Source organism: Bos indicus, chromosome 2 (genome assembly GCF_029378745.1).
Source record: "Bos indicus isolate NIAB-ARS_2022 breed Sahiwal x Tharparkar chromosome 2, NIAB-ARS_B.indTharparkar_mat_pri_1.0, whole genome shotgun sequence".
Lineage (NCBI taxonomy): Eukaryota > Metazoa > Chordata > Mammalia > Artiodactyla > Bovidae > Bos > Bos indicus.
In genome coordinates, this window is record NC_091761.1 from 110,748,487 (window position 1) to 110,771,447 (window position 22,961).

Here is a 22,961-nt window from a genome sequence, read left to right on the forward strand (position 1 = left end):
CGACTGAGTTGCTGTGCTCTCCTCCAGGGGATCTTCCCAACCCAGGGGTCGAACTCATGTCTCCTGCATTGGCAGGTGGATTTTTTACTGCTGAGCCATGGGGGAAGCCCAAACAAATCACAGATATGCATACATAAGAAAAAGAGTGAGCTTATTAAAGTATGAAAGATAAGACTACTCAAACTTATTAATAAGACATTATAACTTTGAAATGCTCTTTTTATAGTTTGTGCACTAATCTATAATGTATATCACTTAACATTTACTACTAAGGGAGTATCACTCTCATTTAAATATGTATCATAACCTTGACATGAAACTGACAAAACACTAGACAATCACAATGAAAGGCACAGTCAGCAGAGTCTAGAACTGGCGTAATGACTCATTTCAAAGCCAAAGACTTAATGGAGGCTCTGGGAACAGGTGTTGATTAACTCATAAATGGGTGGAAAAGAGGTGAAACCTGAAATTTTTTTTTTTTTTTAATCAATTGTGAAATAGAAAGTTGAGGTAAGAAAGGCTAGGCTAGGTAGCACTAAGCAAGGGATCATGGAAAAAGCAAGAAAGTTCCAGAAAAACATCTATTTCTGCTTTATTGAATATGCCAAAGCCTTTGACTGTGTGGATCACAATAAACTGTGAAAAATTCTGAAAGAGATGGGAATACCAGAACACCCGACCTGCCTCTTGAGAAATTTGTATGCAGGTCAGGAAGCAACAGTTAGAACTGGACATGGAACAACAGACTGGTTCCAAATAGGAAAAGGAGTTCGTCAAGGCTGTATATTGTCACCCTGTTTATTTAACTTATGTGCAGAGTACATCATGAGAAACGCTGGGCTGGAAGAAACACAAGCTGGAATCAAGATTGCCGGGAGAAATATCAAGAACCTCAGATATGCAGATGACACCACCCTTATGGCAGAAAGTGAAGAGGAACTCAAAAGCCTCTTGATGAAAGTGAAAGTGGAGAGTGAAAAAGTTGGCTTAAAGCTCAACATTCAGAAAACGAAGATCATGGCATCTGGTCCCACCACTTCATGGGAAATAGATGGGGAAACAGTGGAAACAGTGTCAGACTTTATTTTTCTGGGCTCCAAAATCACTACAGATGGTGACTGTGGCCATGAAATTAAAAGACGCTTACTCCTTGGAAGGAAAGTTATGACCAACCTAGATAGCATATTCAAAAGCAGAGACATTACTTTGCCAACAAAGGTCCGGCTAGTCAAGGCTATGGTTTTTCCTGTGGTCATGTATGGATGTGAGTTGGACTGTGAAGAAGGCTGAGCACCGAAGAATTGATGCTTTTGAACTGTGGTGTTGGAGAAGACTCTTGAGAGTCCCTTGGACTGCAAGGAGATCCAACCAATCCATTCTGAAGGAGATTAGCCCTGGGATTTCTTTGGAAGGAATGATGCTAAAGCTGAAACTCCAGTACTTTGGCCACCTCATGTGAAGAGTTGACTCATTGGAAAAGACTCTGATGCTGGGAGGGATTGGGGGCAGGAGGAGAAGGGGACGAAGAGGATGAGATGGCTGGATGGCATCACTGACTCGATGGACATGAGTCTGGGTGAACTCTGGGAGCTGGTGATGGACAGGGAGGCCTGGCGTGCTGCGATTCATGGGGTCGCAAAGAGTCGGACACGACGGAGCGACTGATCTGATCTGATCTGATACAGCTAATCAAGAAAAGATGATAAAATGTCCTAAGAAGTTTTGTCAGCAAAGTATATAAGAACCCAACATAAACTTATCCAAGAAGAGATTCTAAAGAAGCTCTAAAATTCTGCCCCCTGAGATAAAACAACTGACGAGACTTCATAACTCATGTACTGCCTCTCAGTTTTTACCCATTTTCTTATCTACTTAAAACCCTTACCTGGAATTCAGCCGTTTTAGGATTACTTATGTGGACGGCCTTGGTTGCAGAGATATCCATACCCAGTTTGTCAGCAATATCTTCTTGGGAGCACTAAGGAATACATGAAAATAGATCAATATGGAAACACAATGACTAAATCTTAAAGTATGTAATGCTGTAACAACTTGTAATGGTCTCGTGGCGATGCAGATTATATAAATCAGTAAACTAAGAATAAGCATACATCAATTACATTCAGGTGCACAGCAGATGCAATTCAACATTAATAGTTCTCTTACCAGAGTTCTAACCATGGTGCAGAGCTAAAGCACATTTTTCACATGGAGTTGGTGGTACAGCCTGTACTTGGGCCCTCCTACATTGACCTTAGCGGTCCAATCTCCAACAATTCCCTTCTCATTCCCTCAACTGTTTATACTTTTCCATACCTTTACCTGAAATGCCTTCCCACCCAACTTGTGGCTACCACCTCCCGCCAAGATTCTACTTAAAAGACATCTCTTCCATAAAAATATCCCTAATGACTCCAGGAAGAAGTTCTCTCCTCCTCCTTGGTGTTTATACAGCTTTCTGTTTTGACTCCTGTTGTAACCTCTGCAAAATCCACACTGACTTGTGGCAGAACAGGGGGTGGAACTGAGAGAATTCTCAAACAGAACCAGTACTGTCTGCATAAATGAAAAAGGGCCCACAGACACACAGCTACCCAGCTAGGTATCTAAGTGACTTCTACTTTATTGTGATGATGGATGACAAAAGACAGAGATAAGAAGAAATTTAAATCAGGTATCCTGAAGGGGTAGTAGTAGGTATACAGGATGAAATGTTTATCAATGTTAATATTTATATGTTTTAAAGTGCTAGAAAAAAATGTATAGAGTAAATGAAGCCCATAATTTTTATGAATACTATTCTTATAATAAGGTTAAAGTAGCTTTTCAGTTTTAAAAGTGAGCTAACGTAAAAGAAATTATTACTACTGGTTTGGAAATATAGCAAAAACCATGATGCTATGTGAGGTACTTACGCTTGGGAAATCAAGGGCTGAGTTTTATGAAAAGAAGGCTTGTTACTCTTATGCAAAACTAGATATACAAGGCTCAGTGATGTTTAGGTCTGCTCATAAAGTTTGTAACCATAAATATCTGTAATGTTGACATTCCTATAGAAAAACTGTTACTACAAAACTGAAACTCTCTAGCACCTAACTTCTCCCACCCTGAACTGTGACAATGTGTTGACATGACCTTGGACAGCTGAATGGACTCCTAGTGGGAGTCCATCAGTCACAGGCCTGGGGTGCAGACAGACCTGGTCTGGAATCCCTGGTGCACAGCGAACTGGCTGCATGGAGTGGAACAAGTTACCTCAATTAACTGCTGTGAGAGACAGAAACACCGACTTCACAGGGCTGCCCTGAGAGACGGAATCTCGGACATAAACCCCTTCACAGCAGACCCATTCTCTTGGCAGTGTAGGTACTGGTCAGCAAGCAGAGCATGGGCTCCCCTGAGATGCGTGGGGCTATGCACTTACAAAGTCCCTTCCCGTGCCACTTACTGTAATTTAAAAAAACAGAAGACACTTCAAAAAAAAAAAAAACATTTCCTTATGCGATTTTTTGTGTGTACATTTTACATGAAATCATTGCTGTTCCTGACGGCATATGTATATATGGTCCATACATGAACACCGTATTCAAACCTAACATTCCTTCATGGTCCGACCTAAGGAAAAAGCACTCCTCTAGAAGTGAAAAGGCCAGATTTTGGTCACAGTTCTCCTGCTCTCTGTGTATGCTTTGCCGGGTGCTTATTGTCTCAGCCCCAGGCTCCCTCACCAGTACAGCGCCTGGCATATAACAGATGTTCCATAAATATTGTTCAATGAATGACCTGCTAAGCCAGAGAAACAACTAAGCTGGCTAGGTCTGGAAGGTCCCTCCCAACATGAACATCCTACGAACTACAAATGATCAATAAAATGACATGAGACAGGCCGCATCGCCGCACCAACCCTCCATGTACTGGTCGTGACTCCCACTACTTTTCTTCTGCAAATCGTCTGAGAATTTAGGGCTGGAATTGAGTCGGGGGGAGCTTTCCTGGTTGTTTTGGTTTTTACCCTACGTCGCTAAGCTGAAACGGACTTGAATTCTCAAAAACTACACTGTGGGCACCACAGAACAGCTCAGCAAAAGAGAAAAAGAAACTACAAATTGCACACACATTTCCCTCCCTTCAAATGGTCAATCTGCTGGGGCAAGGAGATTTCCGTCTGATTTTGTAATAAAATTCATTTCCTGATTCAGGCCTTTTATGTCAGCTTTTCAACTCAAAGCAAATGTTTGCGAACATGTTCAAAGACAAAGAAACAAGTTTAATGTGGAACAGTCCACAAGCCCTCAACCAGGGCGGCATCCAGCGGGCACACCACAACTGAATCAAGCCTAAAAATTCTAATGTAATAACTCTGGTTATGAAATTCACCATGAGCCCTCAACAATGACATGAAACTCTAAAATACACTGTCGTCTGTCATTTCAGATACTTTTTTAATCCTTCACGCTTTTCTGTGACTAAATAAAGAAATCTTCATTTCTGTATCAGAAATTATACAATCTCTAAGTAACAAAGGTTATTCTTCTAGAGCTTGGAAATTTTGTTAAGTCTTAATAAATTCATGTAAAGCATCACAGAACAAGGAATCTGGAGATTTAAAGAAAACCATCAGCAGGACAGAAAACACATGTACAACATACCAGAGCAAAGGTAAGTGCTTCGGTGAATCCGGCAGCTGCCATGTCCTGTCTCAGGAGTTCTGTGAGTTTATTTAGGGGAAACTGGGGGAAAGAAATCATTTCACTTCAATAAAATTTCCCACTTAAAAAAAAAATTATAGAAAACTTGTCACTTAAAGGAACTGCCCTTTCACCCTAATATGTTCTAGTCCCATCATTACTGTACTACCTTACCATCCCCTCCCCACCACCCCAACACCCCTCCTTTGAGGTAAAAACCCTCCCTCTCTCTCCCCCACACACCATTCTGCCTTCAGGCCCAGGATCAGAAAATGAACCTCCTACTTAGAGATGCAAGGAGGCCTCCAAACTCAAAACCTGTCTTTCTTCAAAGAGCCAGTCATCACAGGTTTTTAACGTACTCTAATCAATGGGGCATCTGTTTTGTATCCTCTCCACAGCAAATGCCTCTCAGAGCAAAGCATGTCCAAGACTGCTTAATTCCTAGGCTCTGTTTCTCTCCAAGCCATCCTGGCATTCAATAATCAGTTTCTAACAATAAGGAGTGTTTATTTAAGGGTGCAATCTTACTTGATTAGCTATGGTGTACGTTTTCGGGAGAGTCATCTGAATGTTGTTATATCCGTAAGCAATAGCTGCGTCTTCTATGATATCACAGGCGTGGATAATGTCAGCTCTGGTCGGGGGGATTTCAACCTCGATCTGATTCCCATCGCCTATGACTTCTGACTTTAAACACATCCTGGTCAGAAGCTTGGCAAGATTTTCTGGAGTTTCTCTGAAAGAGGAACGTACGAACCATAAATGTCATTGGATTATTTAAAACATGTTTATATTTGGTTTTAAACTATGCTACTACCTGAAACAGTAACCTGTCTTTGTGAATTCCAAAAGACCCCCGACATCCTAACTGAGGTTCTGTCATCACTTAACTTTCTCTGAAGGGACAGAAAAACCTCTCTAAGCATTCATTCAGGAAAAATTAAGCAGTCATGTGTGCACTTCATTCTTGAATTCAACAATAAATAAATAAATGAAGCATGCGGAGTGTACCTGATCCCAACTTTTTTGTTAATTAGGTCAGCTCTCACCATCTCCTTTCGATAAGCCAGTTCCTAAGAGAGAGAAAGAGTTGGAGAAGCTTAAATCACTCCTGCCAGATACAGCCTTAGCTTCTTTCTAATTCAATTTGTTGTTGTTGTTGCAGTTTTATTAGGCTCCCAAGCAACTGTCATTAGAGCCAGACATCAAAAGTAAACTAGGTATTTCAGAACATGATTTGCTACATTGTATTTGTAAATGAACATTCTATTGATACTCAATAGACAACTGGAAGCTTGGAAATGTTACAAAATGCCAAACATGTTTTGCTTTTACATGGTCAATCACCATTTTCCTCAGCAAAACACTGGTGCATTACATCATTTCTACACTGCTTACAAATCCTGCTGAAGACTTTCAATTTCATCTCATGCAAGTAGGTGTCTATGACTAAAAAAGAATAATTCATGTATTGCACTGTACTATACAGCATACTAAATCCAAGAGTGTTATGAAGTCATTCCTCTTCTTTTTTAAGGGGGGAAATGGAACCAGGCTCGAGCCCGAGCTATCAACGTGCTCCAGGAGCCAGCCGGGCTGGGAGCATCTGATGAACTAGTCCTCACTCTCCTTCAAACAGTACACAACTCTACCTTGTGAGACAAGAACACACAAACATAAAATCCAGGCTTTACCTATGAGTATTTCTTATCACTGAATTATTCTCAGAAGTGTAACTGCCACTAGCAAAAGGGCCATAAATTTAAACACCTGTTTGTACTCAGGTAAGGACAATGGGTGGAGAAGGCAATGGCACCCCACTCCAGTACTCTTGCCTGGAAAATCCCATGGGCGGAGGAGCCCAGTAGGCTGCAGTCCATGGGGTCGCTAAGAGCTGGACACGACTGAGCGACTTCACTTTCACTTTTCCCTTTCATGCATTGGAGAAGGAAATGGCAGGCCACTCCAGTGTTCTTGCCTGGAGAATCCCAGGGACTGGGTGGGGGTGGGGGGGGAGGAGCCTGGTGGGCTGCCGACTCTGTGCGGACACGAGTGAAGTGACTTAGCAGTAGCAGGACAATGGGCCAGAGTCCTGCTAATCAAAATGCGGTTCTCAGATTATGGTTGCCAGGGGCAAAGCTGAAGGGAAGGGACAGTTAGGGAGTTTGGCATGGATGTGTACACAACTGATGTATTTAAAATGGATAGGCAACAAGGACCTACGGTATAGCACACACAACTCTGCTCAGTGTTATGGGGCAGCCTGGATGGGAAGGGAGCTTGGGGGAGAAAGGATACATGCATATGTATGGCTGAGTCCCTCTGCTGTTCACCTGAAACTACCACATTGCTTGCTAATTGGCTATACCCCAATACAAAATTTTCTGAAAAATTCAGTTCTCAGAGCAGAAGTATCATTACCACCCCAGTGCAACCACCACTAGGTAAAGAAATCCAAGCTAGGCTGCTGGGTGACGAGACACTTGACTTGTTCGCCCCACTGCTAAGAAGCAACATGAAAGAGAGGCCGATCCCGGTCATCAGCTGCCAAGCCTACCGACCAGCTGAAGGAGCTCGGCAGGGATGAGCCTAGGAAACTACCTGGCTGACCACAGAACCATGACACAAACAAATGACTGTTGTCTGAAGTCAGTAAATCTTGGGGTAGTTACATAAAAAGGGCTGATAACAGTAACTAAAATCAATTAAAAAAACAGAAAACTGCTATAGCCCAAAATTTCAGTTATGCTCCCCTAGCGGCTCAGACAGTAAAGAATCTGCCTGCCAATGCAGGAGACCCAGGTTCAATCCCTGGGTCAGGAAGATCCCCTGGAGAATGGCAACCCACTCTGGTATTGCCTGCAGAAGCCAATGGACAGAGGAGCCTGGGGGGCTACAGTCCATACGGTTGCAAAGAGTCGGACATGACTGAGCGACTAATATTTTCTTTCTACAGTTATACATTTGTTTTGAATTATAATAAATACTCTAGAATAATACATGATGCCAAATACTAATGTTTTCAGGAAGGGGAAGGTTTTGATCTTGGCAGGTTTTATCTACTCTAAAAACCATTTGAATAGCAGAAATTATTCTAGGCTCTGACTCACTTCATAAGTAACAGAGGAATTGTGAAAAATCCAAAGATAAAGAGCTCATCAAAGAATGGCCTCACTGAATCAGAACCCAACTGATAGTGACACTGAAAAATGTGTTAGAATGGCCACCCTGTGTATGCGAAGCCATCTTGGGGTAAAAAGCTCAGTTGTTTAAGAATGCTATTTTGAATTTTTATCAAGATCCCATATCTTCAAAGTAATTGTGCTTACTAGTAAATTAGTTTTATTAACACATCCAGATGTAATTTATTAGTTACAGTGATGGCCTTTCACAATTGGTAAATCAAATGTGAAAAGACTTAGTTTGGAAGGCCGAATAGCCTTCAGTTCAGTTCAGTCGCTCAGCTGTGTCCGACTCTTTGCAACCCATGGACTGTAACACACCAGGCTTCCCTGTCCATCACCAACTCCCGGAGCTTGTTCAAACTCATGTCTATCAAGTCAGTATAACCTTAAAAGGGGTGAAACTAAAAATTACCCAGTTACCTAGTTGATAAGGGTATAAACCACAGGAATTACAGTATCTAACTCCTGTGGTATAATGGAGTGTGTCAGGAGTGAAGTGTGCCATAAAATAGTGTTGGGGCTGTCAAGCTTAAATCTTAGCTCTACCGCTAGCAATAAGGCAGGCGAGCCGCTAGCTCCACCAATAGTAACAGGCAAGCTATTTATCATCTCAAGGTCAAGGGCCTAATAGTGGCACCCAATCGTATAGGGTTAATGTGAAGATTAAGCCCACGTGATGCACATAGCATCACGCCTGGCATGTAGGTGGGCAGATGGACGCACAGAAAGACCACAAGCACTCTACAGCTTAGTATTGCTGTTACTGTTGTCAAAGTCATCATCATCAAGTCACTTCTATACTTACTGGAAAGGTATGTAATTTTCCATTAGGAAAAACTACCTCAGCTGCTTCAACCCTGAAAACAAAAATAAAGACAGAAATAGAATTAAAAAATAAAAACAAAAACCTAAGGGGAAAAAAGAGCCATACATTCTAGAAATGTGTGAGGTTAATACAACGTTCATTTGGTCTACAACTGCTGAATCAACAGTCTATTCGTGTCCCCACCCTGCTGTCTAGGTTAATCCTCCCAATACACAACATTACTATTTTATTTCCTGTGGCTCTTGCGTCTCTCCTTGATCAGTTTATCTCCCAGTCCTGCCAAGCACACATCCTCAATGAACTCCTTGCTGATACTGATACACACGTCCCAGGCTTTACCACAGTCATGTTGTTATAGGAGGAAAGCTGACTGACACCACCACTAAAATGCAAATCAACTTAAAAAAAAAAAAGATGTGAGCATACAGTAAGGGCCATATAGGTTTGGGAAGTAGTTTTTTATATAAAAACTTAGCCTTAGAACAAATACAGTAGTCTTATTGGTATATATAAGATATAATGCTTTGCTTTTATGTATGATTTCTCTTTGTTCAGCTGTTCCTTTTCCTGTTCCTCCATGTTTATATTCTCAAATCCAGTGATCCTTACAAAAAGCCTGTCACTGCAGTAATGTGCCCTTACAAACAGCCAGAGCATCACTGAAACTTTCTAAAGTACTTATCACCTTTTATATTATTAATTCATGTCTTAGCTCCCCAAAGAGATTATGTATTCCAATTACAGGAACTGCATTTTTTATCTTTATATTTAGCACAAGACCCTAGTGCTTTGACTTCAGAACAGACCATCATTGATAAAAATACCAAATGAACTTACGTAAACTGATTTTCACAATATTCACTGAACGTGGTAACAATGACATCAAGAACTATTTTTGCCTGCAAAGGAAAAAAATCAAATATTATGGTAACACATGAAAATCCTCTCTTCCCTCAAACAGAAATGAATTAATATTTAATATAATTTAGTCTCCAAATATATAAAAATGGAACTGCATACACAAATTTTAAAGAAAGAAATGGAATAAAAACTGAGCTTGAATGTGCCTGACCTTATTGTCAGGTGTTCTGCATTTATGAAGTTCTCTGAGAGTTACAATCCATGACCGAGACAAATCATTTATTTCCCCCACTCCCCCTCCCCTAGGTTCACCAAATTTCAAGAAAGACAGATGGCTAACGACGGCAGTAAACCTTATCAGTCCCATAACCCTCTGCAGCCAGACACCAGATTCCTGGCCCAGTCACTTACCATCAGTCTGATCTGGGGCAAGTTACTTACTGTCATTGTACCTTAGCCTGTCTGTTAAGTAGACATAATAAAAGTTCCTACCTCATTTGGTTAACATGAAGATTAAGAGTGTAAGAGTGAGAGAGAGAGAGAGTGTGTGTGTGTGTGTGTGTAAAATACATAGGACAATGCTTGGCACATAGTGATGGCCCTATTGATTTGTTCATTTTTAAATTAAAAGAAATGCTGAGGAAAAAACACAGTAATCTTATAGGGGTACATGCTTTGCTTTTTTATATATTTCACACTTATATACAAACTTCAAGAACGATAACCAAGGTCTGCTAATGTACAAATTTTAAAAAGTTTTTAACAGGAACAGGTATTATATATTACCTGACACCATTTCTGAATGTACATTTGGTATGCCATACCATGCTAAGTCATTTAAGTCATGTCTGTCTCTGTGTGACCCTATGGACTGTAGTCTTCCAGGCTCCTCTGTCCACAGGACTCTCTGGGCAAGAATACTGGAGTGGGTTGCCATGTATTCCTCCAGCGACATTTGATATATAAAAGTTATAACCATTCAAGTCTACCTTTCTTAATATGCTTTACTACCACCTAACTCTACACCTTACTTAACACGTGGAAAGAAATCTTATGCTATAGAAAACAGCTGTCATGACGTTCCAATCTAATACGTGGTGACGAAAAGTGACTGAACGACTAGTATTCTGTATTTTCTAGATATATTTGTGTGTGTGTAAACTCTTTATCAGTTTGCTAAATAAGACTTTATAGCCAGCTGGTCCTAAATTTTTTTTTAACAAGTACACAAAAGTACAAAATTAGGATTCAAATTAAGCCAACTAAGATGAACTCCTTATAAAGATGGCATTACAATGTGGATCCCATTCTCAGTTTTACTGTTTTAATGTATGTGGCTAATTCTCTCACAAAGATGATGAGTTCCTTGAAATCAAGAACAAGTAACTCTTTGTTAAATTCATGGCATTGGAGAAAGAGAGTAGGTGCTCACTAAACATTTGTCAATTGAATGAAAGCACCATAACCAAGGGGCTTCCCAGGTGGCGCTAGTGGGTGAAGAACTCGCCTGCCAATGCAGGAGATGTAAAAGACGCTGGTTTGATTCCTGGGTTGGGAAGATCCCCTGGAGGAGGGCACAGCATCCCAGTCCAGTGTTGTTGCCTGGAGAATCCCATGGACAGAGGAGCCTGGTGGGCTACAGTCCATAGGGTTGCAAAGAGTAGGACATGACTGAAGTGACTTAGCACACACTACAACCAAAGTACAGAATACAAACACCTTTCTCATTTTCTAAGTTTCTAAAATACAGCCCCATTTAAAAAATAAACAAATTTTAAAATTTAGTCACATGGTCTCAGCTCAGAGGTAAAAATCTATATTGAGAACAAAAATAAAATAAAAGTTTTATTTACCTTAGTAAAGTCAGTTCCTGTGCACTCAATAAATACATTTTTCGTATTTACTGTTATTTTGGAATGGTTTCCTGCAACAAACACAAAACAACAACAAAGCAATCAGTTTCAGAAATAAAGGTGCACTAAAGAACTCTACAAATACAAGCTGACACCTCAGAGGTAAGGAGACACACAACTTTTATTCTAATCTCTCATTATAAGCTGGAGAATAAAGATAAAATAAAAAACAAGGTTAAAAAAAAAAAAAGGCTTTACAGAGTACATTACACAGTATGCTGCTTAACAGAAGCCATCTCATCTCATTTTCACCATAATGCTAAGACAGGGCTGCAGGCAGGACAAGTAAGATTCAAAGATTAAGCTCACTGCCAAGAATCACAAGCTATTAAACAACAAGGCTAAGATTTGGGCCTGGATCTGGCTCACTCCAAAGTCCACGATGAGTACGAGAGTCCAAGATATGGAGGAGGAAGTTTCTCCTTCCCATTGTGAAGCAACTGAACCCCCTTCTCACCTCCAGAAAGGCAAACATCTATGGCTTTGACATCACTAAATTTTGTAAATACATTCAAGTTGCTTCTCGAAAAAGCTTCAGAAAGAAATTAAGAGGGTAAATTTCAGTTCTGAAATTTTAATTTATAAAACAGCAGGCCAAGCAGAATTCCACTTTAAGTTTAACGAAATGAATTAAGGGCTAAAACCAAAATATCGACACCTTTTGGAAGAACAGAATCCAGAGAACTAGCACCAGAACATATTTATAAACTTAGCTTTTCCCTTCTCCAGGTGATCCGCCCAACCTCGGGATCAAACCAGGGTCTCCTGCATTGCAGGAGGATTCTTTACCAGCTGAGTCACCAAGGAAGTCCAAGAATACTGGAGTGCGTAGCCTATCCCTTCTCCAGCGGATATTCCCGACCCAGGGATCGAACTTGGGTCTCCTGCATTGCAGGAGGATTCTTTACCAACTGAGCTATCAGGGAAGCCCTAAAAGTAGGTATACATTTATGAATTATATAAAAATCACCAGTAAAATATTGAAAAAATGAAATGAACTATTGCAATAAAATCCACAAAAGACCTGAGATTCTCAGACTGAGTCTTCTGATTGATTCAGCCAAGACAATTGAGAATTCCACAGAAATGCTAAAGATTAAGAAGGAAATAGCAAAACACCTATGGTACTTAAGAAATAACTCACCGTTGATGATTGGAGGCATGGAAAGGACGACACCTTTGCTATCATAGATAACTGGGTACAGAGGTTTATTTTCAATTATATGTAAATAATGTTTAAGCTGGTTGTCAGTCTGAAAAAAAATTAAGACAAACAAAATTAGCTTCTTATTTCTATCAGTGTAATTAGTTTACATACGTGCCTAGCATAAAAAGGGGGGGAGAATCAGAAAAATAACAAAACAGCCCCCAAAGTTTTAACTGTATGATATTTTCTAATATAATGTCTCAGAATCTTCATACAGCCTCAGTCTCCTACTGAGGAAAGATGAGTTGTTGTTTAGTCGCTAAGTCATATCCGACTCTTTTGTTGACCTCATGGACTCTGGGCCCACCAGGCTCCTCTGTCCATGGGATTTTCCAGGCAAGCATACTGGAATAGGTTGCCATTCCCTTTTCCAGGAGATCTTTCCAACCCAGGGATCAAACCTATGTCTCCTGTACTAGCAGGCAGATTCTTTACCACTGAGGAAAGATGAGACCACAATTATTTTTTAAGACTCAAAACAGATTTGCAGAGTAAGCCTGAATCACCTTAAGCAAAACACAAACCATACAAAACTATTTAGATAAACAAGAAAAAAATCACTTGCAAATCAGGCCAATAATAACAGCTGCTTTTCCCAAATGATACCTACCTCTTCTACTATTTGTTAAATGCAGTTTAAAGTGACAACTGAATTGATTTTCACTGCTGGACTCTATAAGTGCTAATCATAGGAGGCAGGCACTTTGCAACAGTGCATGCCACACACACACACACACAAAATCTAGATAAATCTTATTGTGCCTTATATTTGCATGAGTTTTAATTATTCCTAAATATGAATATTACAGAGCAGTAAGACCTATGTAAGTGGTTCTCAATCCTAGGTATACATTACAAACATCTCAGAGGATAAAAAAAATAATAAAACTAGAGCCAGAACTCACTCTAGATCAAATGAACCAGTATCTCTGGGTTGGAGCCCAGACACTGTTATTTTTTCAAAAGCACTCATGACATCACCCTAATTATAACTTGATTTTGGAGGAATTTTATGATTTATGCAGAGCTATTACATCAATATAAAATGACCTTTACCTTGTATATGTTCATCAGTTCACAGGCTGTATACTCTTTACTCTTATTTAGAGGCTTGAATTTGATATCAGAAGGTTTCTTTGCAGTGTAAGTAAATGGACCTGACAAAGTGTCCAAATCATGGGTACCAATAGCAACCAAGGCTCTTTTCCTAAATATGGAAACGGGGAGGGAGAGAGAGAAAAACAAAAGAGATCTGAAGATCTCAAAACGTAAGACTACAGGTTTTTAAAAATTATTTGTAGACAATTCCTTAAAATAGTCTGTTACTATGTGACATCTTTACAAACATTAAAAATATAAGAAATTATAAAGCTACTGAAAACACATTATTTTAGTAGCTGAAATTCCTTCTACTAGTTTTCCCAAGTACTACGTTATTATTAATAGGACATTAACATACCCTTTATCTTCTTTTTTTATCATATTTCCCTTTATCCTATTTCCTCTAATGTCAAGTAAACATAAATGTTTTATTAAGTTAGAATAAACCACCCAAAAACTCCTCTGTTTTTTGGCTTTTCTATATTTTCCTAAATTTCCTGTAACATAGCTATATTGCTTTATTAATGGAAATTAATTTTAAGAACTGAGATTACATTTAAAACTGAATAAGGAAATTTCAAAAGCTATTAATTTCATTTGTTCTACAGCTTATCTGCAAAGAATTTAAGGTAATTTTAGGAACTTAAAGATATAAAGTAGGCAAGAAAGAAACAGACTCAGGGATATAAAATGAAGCCAGGAACAATGCCAATATTAAATTAGAATCTCAAGGCCTACAGTCTTATCACAGAAGATTACAAATTTGACTCTAAGCTTTCCAATAGACAATCCAAAAAGAGAAACTCAAATCAGAATTTATGATATTCTTAAGGCTTCAAATGTGTTTTAGACTATGTAGGTCTAAACTAAATATCAAATGGATAAAATCATTAGTTATCAAGAAATGTGTTGAGTCCACATTACATGAACTATGAAATAGCTTTGAGAATTTGTTGAAACAAACTTTGGTCAACTTCAAATTAACACAGCATTATACAGCAACTAACTGAATAAATTTTTTTTGTTCAATCTCTAAGACAGGCGACTAGAATTTTAATGGGTGACTTGAACAGAGCTGTTGACAACCCTAGAGGGAGTGTTACTGTACTCAATGAGTTGCATGTTTATATACTAGCATCAGATGTATGCATGCTCAGTTGAGTCCAACTCTTTGCAACCCCAGGGACTGTAGCCTGCCAGGCTCCTCTGTCCATGGGATATCCCAGTCAAGATTACTGGAATGGGTAGCCATTCCCTTCTCCAGGGGATCTTTCCAACCCAGGGATTGAACCTGCGTCTCCTGCATCGGGAGGTGGATTCTTTACCACTGCACCACCTGAGGAGTCATATACTAGCACAAGTAGAAATGTACCCATGGCCTGCAACAGAAACCATTCCTCAGAGAAAAAGAACAAAATCAAAAGCCTCTGCCATAACAAGATATTCTGTATACAATCAGAAAGCAGTGCATATGAAAACAGGGAAACACAACATACTCCCAACAAGCCAACCCATACAAATCAGTGCTAAGATGACCTGGATTTTCAAATCACTATGCAGATTTTTAAAATACTACTACCACCACAAAAAAAGCTACTACAATGGTCCAGTCAGTTTAGATAAATCAACAACTGATAAACCCATGAGTAAGAAAATCCATGTTTTCTTGGACATTAATGTTGGTTTTTTAATCCGAAAACAGTATCTCAAAAATGTAGCTAAATTTCAACTTCAAGCCAATCACAAAAAAATTCTGGATGGATCAGAGAGCTATGCATTTTGAAAAACAAACAGCAAACATAGGTACATACACACATACATATATACAAACAAGGTACCATAAACATTATTCAGAGAAAACATAGATGAACAATGCTTAATTAAAACTGTGGAGCAGGACATCCCTTAAGACACAAAACACAAAAGTCATATAGGAAGACTGATAAATATTGATACCCAAATTGTAAATTTTATACAATCAAAAGACCCCACAAGTCAAAAGACACAGAGAGGAAAGGTCTACGACACAGGTAAAGAAAAAGGATTAATATCCCCCAAATAAAGAGATATGAAAACTAAAAATAAAAGTCAAGATTCTACTTATGATACTGGCAAGAATTTTGGTAAAGTCTTGCTGTGAAAAAGCAGCGACTGAAAGAACCGAGCGAAAAAAAAGAGAAACTTCGTTAAAAGGGAACCAAAGAGATTCTATAAACAATAAAATACCTGAAGTAAAAAGTTTGCTGGATATTTCCAGGAGTAACAGAGACTAGACTGACTCTCTTGCCTGACACAATCACAAAAGAGGGAAGACACATATACCACAATGGTTTCTAAGGCCGGCACTGGACCTCAGGCGATGAAGGACAGGAAAGAGATAAGGGAGATGAGAGACCAGAAACAGGTAAGGTAAGCCCTATGACTGCCCAGCTGGCTGCCTGGAGGGACTTCAAGTCACAGGGCAGGAAAGGGGGTCAGGCAGGAGCCCAGTGAACTCCCTAAGTTGAAGAGACACAGCTGAGAGCCTCGGGAGACCAAGATGGCGGCCAGAGGTCACCACACAGAGCACTGGAGATGAACAGAGCTACACAGGCAGAGAGCTCTGCGATCTGCAGAGGGGCCCCCTCAAGAACTTGCTGAGTATCAATCAGTGTGAGCATGTGAGGAAACCACCTAAGGCCAGGCAAAGAACCATCCAACGCAACAGTGCTCACACAGACTGAAAATCCAATCTTTCACAGGGGCCATGGGTAAAGTAGGAACAAGGTCTCTCCTCAGTAGTAAGGACTAATTAGCCTTAGACAGAACACTGTATGATCAACAAAAACAGAAACACACATACACACACAAAAGCAGAGAAAAATCAATGAAACCAAAAGCTAGTTCTGTGAAAACTGACACACAGAGATATCCACTAAAGTAACTGATAAAACTTCTAGCTACACTGATCAAAGGGGAAAGAGAAGACATAGGCATAAAAGAGGTGATACTGATACAGATACTGTAGCTATCAAAGGATAATAAGGGAAGACCAACAACTTTTATGCCAATAAAAGTTTACTATAAATCACTTATAATTTAAGTGAAATGATTATATCTCTTGAAAAACACAAATTAGGATTTACTGACTCTGGCATATCAGAGTATTACGATATAATTTATACCTCCCCTTAGAAAAAGCTCATGATTTCCAGAAATACTGCATAAAATACAACTTAAAGCTGAATTAAGGAAATGCCTTACAATTTAGATAACAACTAGATTCTTCAAATGACCAGAACAGATAACAGGGCTCAAGTACTTACTAGCTATATCAATGCCTATCAGAAATCCTCTATTTTGACCTATATGGTGAAACTATATTTAAATTCTTATTGTTTTGCTTAAGAGTGACATATTTGGAAGATGACAAATAGATTGTTTTTATAAAACAACTTGGAATAAATGTTATTCAGAATCCTAGAAAAAGCTTCTTCTACCATGTACTCAAAAATGTTTCAAGAAAAGAAACTGTGTGAACATAACCACAGGTGTTTTATTTTTTAAGTATTTTTCACACCAGCAGAAAACACCCAAGGTCTCCTTCCCAATCCTGTGTCCAGCCCATCCCTTACACACAAGCCTCTTTTAGTTTCCATAGTCTACCAAATTGCAATCACTGCAATTACTAAAAAATAACAATTATGTTTTCCCTTTTATACTCAAGACATACGTAACTATTAATCATACCTTTGATTAGCATGAGGTAACTTATGTTGCTATATTTTAGGACCACACAAAAAAACTTGGTATGTTAGCTAAAGACTGATGTTTCCTATCAGTAACTTTTATTAAGATTTTTGAAAAACTGACATTAGTTCAAGGACTCCCACTGTTACCTTCCTTGACCTTTAGGAGTTGAGGAATTAAACTGATCTGAAGATCATCACACTAAAGGGAGCTGTATGGGAAATGATGTATAGCAATATCAAAGATAGAATAAGAAAATTCAGTTATTTAAAAATCTCATAAAAGAAAATACAGTTAAAAAATCTAAGAGGTACTTGCTCTTTGGAAGAAAAGTTATGACAAACCTAGACAGCATATTAAAAAGCTTTGCCACTAAAGGTCCGTATAGTCAAAGCTATGGTTTTTCCAGTAGTCATGTATGGATGTGAGAAAGTGAAAGTGAAAGTCAAAGTCGTTCAGTCGGGTCCAACTCTTTGAGACCCCATGGACTAAACAGTCCATGGAATTCTCCAGGCCAGAATACTGGAGTGGGTAGCCTTTCCCTTCTCCAGAGGTTCTTCCCAACTGAGGGATCGAACACATATCCTACATTGCAGGTAGACTCTATACCAGCTGAGCCACATGGGAAGTCCATGGATATGAGAGTTGGACTATAAAGAAGCTGAACGCCAAAGAATTGATGCTTTTGAACTGTGGTGATGGAGAAGACTCTAGAGTCCCTTGGACTGCAAGGAGATCTGACCAATCATTCCTGAAAGAAATCAACCCTGAATATTCATTGGAAGGACTGATGTGGAGGCCGAAGATCCAATACTTTGGCCACCTGATGAGAAGAGCTGACTCATTAGAAAAGACCCAGATCCTGGGAAAGATAGAAGGCAAGAGGAAAAGGGGAGGACAGAGGATGAGATGGTTGGATGGCATCACCAACTCAATGAACATGAGTTTGAGCAAGCTCTGGGAGATGGTGTGGATTGCCATTCCCTTCTCCATGGAATCCTCCCAACTCAGAGATCAAACTGAAGTCTCTCACATTGCAGGTAGATTCTTTACCATCTGAGCCACACGGAAACCCCCAAATTTAAACTTACTTAAATTTAAATTTCATTAAACTTTCTTGTTATTCTCACATATTCTTATTTTAGAAAAAAATGTTTTAAAAGTCTGCGGGGGTAGGGGGAAGAAAGGAAAGAGGGAGGAAAAGAGGAAGAGAGAAGGGGAGGGAAGGAGGAGAAAGAGGGAGAAGCAAGCAAGAAAGAGATACATTCACAAACCTGCAAATGTTCTGATGTAATTTCTCCTGAAGTTCAATGAAGCTGTCATATCTATCTTTTGTAAACTTTATGTTTCGGAGAACCGCTGCAACAGCGTACGGGCGTATTTTAGCTGTCTGAAATTCATTTTATCAGTAGAGATGGTAAATATGAAGGCTTTTCTTTGTAATAACATCTTGTAATAGAAAGTCAGCTGTCACAAATTTTCATTCAATCAACAATAAAATACAGTGGTGACAGGAGAGGAAGTCACTGTCCTCATGGAATTTACATTTCAGCAAGATATCTGAAAATTTACTGAATTGTTGATTAAAAAAATTAACCTTTCAAGTAGTTTGCTCAAGTAGTTTGCTTTTGGTATTTCTACCAAAACAGCCTTCCCCCAAGAGATTTTTTTTCTAAATGTTATTAACACACCACAATTTAAATAATTACCTTAAAAGTATTTTAAGCAAACATTTGGATGTTATTTTCCAAAATAATTCACAGAAAACAGATGCTGTCTCCTTTCACTTTTTGGTAAAAACAAAATGACAGTTTTTCAGAGCTAGAGGCTAAATATACAATGATCAAAGAAAACTACATTTGGCAGAAGGGTCAGCTCTGTCCCACCTTAGAGAGATATACACACAAGGGATGTTTTTAAACGAAAAATAAGAATTGATCCTTATTACCTCTTCTGTGATGATCAACTTCTGGATTTCTCCTTTAGGCATTACCCGTTTATACATCGGAGTCTTTATCCTAAAATATTAAAATAAATGTGTTCATTACTAGTCAAAACATTTGAAACTAATTTCTTCTGTGTATAGAAAGTATACAAAATGCACAGAAGTAGGACAATGGGTTAAAGTTATAGCAAATCAAATTTGGGCTGAGTATTTAAAAATAAAATCCTAACAAATATTCTGACATTTCTAGTTGTTTAAAAATGGGCTATGATGCCTTGTGGTAATGCATATTACCATCACTGGAGTCTCAGGAGACTAGAAAACCTTTAATTAAGCAAAGTGTATGGAGGCATTTAAACATCAGCTGAGGGGCTGGATTAAATAACCTTTAAGTTTTATTCCAACCATGAGAGTTTGAACTTCTCAGAAAAACAGAGCGTCTTACAAACACAGATGGTCTGGCCCCACCTGGACCTAATGAATCAGGCTATTCAAGAGAAAGGCCTGGTAAATGGTACATTCTGAAGGCATAGTTCAGGTGATTGTTATATCAGGCAAGGGTGGGAACCATTGTTTTAACAGTGCTTTTCAAACCTCAAGGTGCCTACAATCAACTGGTGAATTTGTTAAAGCATATATTCTGATTCAAGAGGTCTTGGGTAGAAGCAGATTCTGCAGTTCTTATAGGCTCCCAGGTGTTACAGATGCTGGTCCCTGGTCCACACTTCGGGTAGCAAAGGTTTTAAGTCATTTTCCTAATTTTCTCTCATCATAAAAATCATATGAGGTGCCTGTTAAATTGCTATCAGGCAGGTTTGGGAAACACAATGTAAGGAGACTATCCCTGACCCTAAAAATATAAACATCTGGACTTCCCTGGTGGTATAGTGGATAAGAATCTGCCTGCCAATGCAGCGGAGACATGGGTTCGATCCCTGATCTGGGAAGATTCCACATGCCTTGGTGCAATTCAGCCCATGGGCCACAACTCCTGAGCCCACGTGCTGCAACTTCTGAAGCCCGTATGCCTGTGCTCTACAACGAGAGATGGCGGTGGTGGTTTAGTCGGTAAGTCCTGTCTGACTCTTGCGACCTAAGAACTGTAGCCCACCAGACTCCTCTGTCCATGGGATTTCCCAGATAAGAATATTGGAATGGGTTGCCATTTCCTTCTCCAGGATATCTTCCCAACCCAAAGATCAAACCCTCATCTCATGAAAAGCCACCACAATGAGAAGCCCACATACCACAACTAGAGAGTACTAGAGGAAAGCCTGTGAACAGCAACGAAGACCCAAAGCAACCAAAGAATAAAAAATAAAATAAACATCTGATTGTCATGCAGAGAAGCAACTGGGTCAACCCTCAAATTTTAACCATCTTATTAACCAAATGCCTTATTATCACCCTTTCACCAACACCTGTCTCTCATCTGACGGCCTCATAGTTTCAAAGTCTAGCCTATCAGCCTGATTGGAGAAGGAAATGGCAACCCACTCCAGTACTCTTGCCTGGAGAATCCCAGGGATGGGGGAGCCTGGTGGGCTGCCATCTATGGGGTCACACAGAGTCGGACACGACTGAAGTGACTTAGCAGCAGCAGCAGCCTATCAGCCTGAGGCTCATATTCTTTTGCATCTGACAAGATAATGGGTAAGTAATGAAAAAATAATAATTTTTTCCATGTCCATTATTTATTTAATTTTAATTGGAGGCTAATTACTTTACAATATTGTGGAGGTTTCTGACATACATGAATCAGCCATGGGTGTACATGTGTTCCCCATCCTGACCCTCCCTCCCACCTCCCTCCCCATCCCATCCCTCAGGGTCATCCCACTGCACCAGCCCTGAGCACCCTGCCTCATACATCAAATCTCGACTGGCAATCTATTTCACATATGATAGTATACATGTTTCAATGCTATTCTCTCAAATCATCCCGCCCTCACCTTTTCCCACAGAGTCCAACAGTCTGTTCTTTATAATTATTTTTGATAGCTTTACTGTTTCACCTTTTTTTCACTTTACATATTCATCATTTTCTATATGTATTACATGAAGAGTCGGAAGGGGACTTGAAAACATTCTTCATTATAAATTACAAGCCTGAAACTAAAGAAGTCGATTAACTTGCCCACAGCCGTCACGAGATCTTCAGTTTTCCAGTCAGGAAGCTCCATTTCTGAGCTTCCTCAGAATTCTTAAGAAAACAGCATATAAAGTTGCACCCTTCTGCTTTTCTCCCAACCTTTAACCAACCCCATAAACTATCTATTCCAACTGGATTACTGAAGGAACTCACATGAACCCACTAAAGAGTTGTTAAAGAAGCCATAAAATCATTAACCACTCCAGTTTTAAAACATGCTCCCCAAAACAAAGACTATGACTCTTTTTTTCAACTTTCAAATGGCTACATCTACAGGCTCCAGTCAGCTCTCCATGCAGACCCAAAGCTGTGGATCTGTCCAACAAGCTTTTTTCCAGAAACTTAAACAGGGTTGTTGACAGTGACAGGCAAAGAAAAAAGAAATCCCACTTAGCCACGGGTTTAATGAATATACTCCCTTACCTTTCTTTGAAGACTTGAAGTCCTCGAACCAATCCTTCCAGACACAGCAGGTCATATCTATTGGCAGGGACGTCAATTTTGTAGAGAACAACATCAGAGGCCCCATGGGCCTTTTCATTACCTTGTTCCTTACTTATAATTTCCTTTTCAGATGTCTAAAACAAACCCAAAAATTAAAACAAAACTAAATAAATCTAAATTTTTTTCGAAAAAGTCATTATCAGTCCTATAAAGAAGTAACTACACTGTTCATGTTCTTTCCAGAGCAGCAGAAAGCTGTCTAAAGCAAGGCGAGGGCTAAACTTTGCCTACTACTTGTTTTTGTAAATAAAGTTCTACTGAAACACTGTCAGGCCTATTCATTTACATTTCATCTGTTGTCATTTCCATACTGCAACAGCTGAGTTGTGACAGAGACTCTATGTAGCTTTCAAAAGGTTGCTATTTGGCAGAAAATGTTTGCCCATCCTTGATCTAAAAGAAAATGAAAATACCAAGGAGAACACAATAAGAACCAAGGAGCAGCAATAACGAAAGTGTCAATGAGACAAAGTTAAGGAAATTCACCAAATAAAAGCTATTTTGGGAATTCCCTGGCGGTCCAGAGGTTAGGTCGCCACACTTTCACTGCTGAGGGCCTGGGTTCAATCCCTGGTCAGGGAACTAAGACCCCACGAAACAAGAAACAAAAAGAGAGAGAGAGAGAAAGAAAAAAGAAAAAAAAATGAAAAGATATGCAACTTTTTACAAGATAATGACTCTAAAAGCTAAATCCTATGGGCACCCAAGACTAGAAGCAACATGAAAATGAGAATAATACTATAAAAGCAAACAAAAACATTTTAAGGGATCATCAGAAGCTGTGGTGTAAATCAGAAGGAATTATAAGTGTATAGTCCATGGGGTCGCAAAGAGCTGGACACGA

The 22,961-nt window shown here is 39.4% G+C and overlaps 1 protein-coding gene across 1 annotated transcript in view; it reads right to left on the reverse strand.

Moving 5' to 3' along the window:
* The window catches only part of FARSB (phenylalanyl-tRNA synthetase subunit beta), a 73,897-nt gene that overhangs the window by 41,646 nt on the left and 9,290 nt on the right, over positions 1-22,961 (reverse strand). The window contains exons 3-14 of the mRNA XM_070773016.1: positions 22,037-22,191; positions 19,465-19,534; positions 18,791-18,906; positions 13,743-13,893; positions 12,624-12,732; positions 11,420-11,490; positions 9,543-9,604; positions 8,685-8,736; positions 5,706-5,767; positions 5,223-5,430; positions 4,653-4,733; positions 1,889-1,981 (exon numbers count right to left, since the gene is read on the reverse strand). Of these exons, the coding sequence (XP_070629117.1) occupies positions 1,889-1,981; positions 4,653-4,733; positions 5,223-5,430; positions 5,706-5,767; positions 8,685-8,736; positions 9,543-9,604; positions 11,420-11,490; positions 12,624-12,732; positions 13,743-13,893; positions 18,791-18,906; positions 19,465-19,534; positions 22,037-22,191 (1,230 nt within the window). The remainder of the gene's footprint in view (positions 1-1,888; positions 1,982-4,652; positions 4,734-5,222; positions 5,431-5,705; positions 5,768-8,684; positions 8,737-9,542; positions 9,605-11,419; positions 11,491-12,623; positions 12,733-13,742; positions 13,894-18,790; positions 18,907-19,464; positions 19,535-22,036; positions 22,192-22,961) is intronic.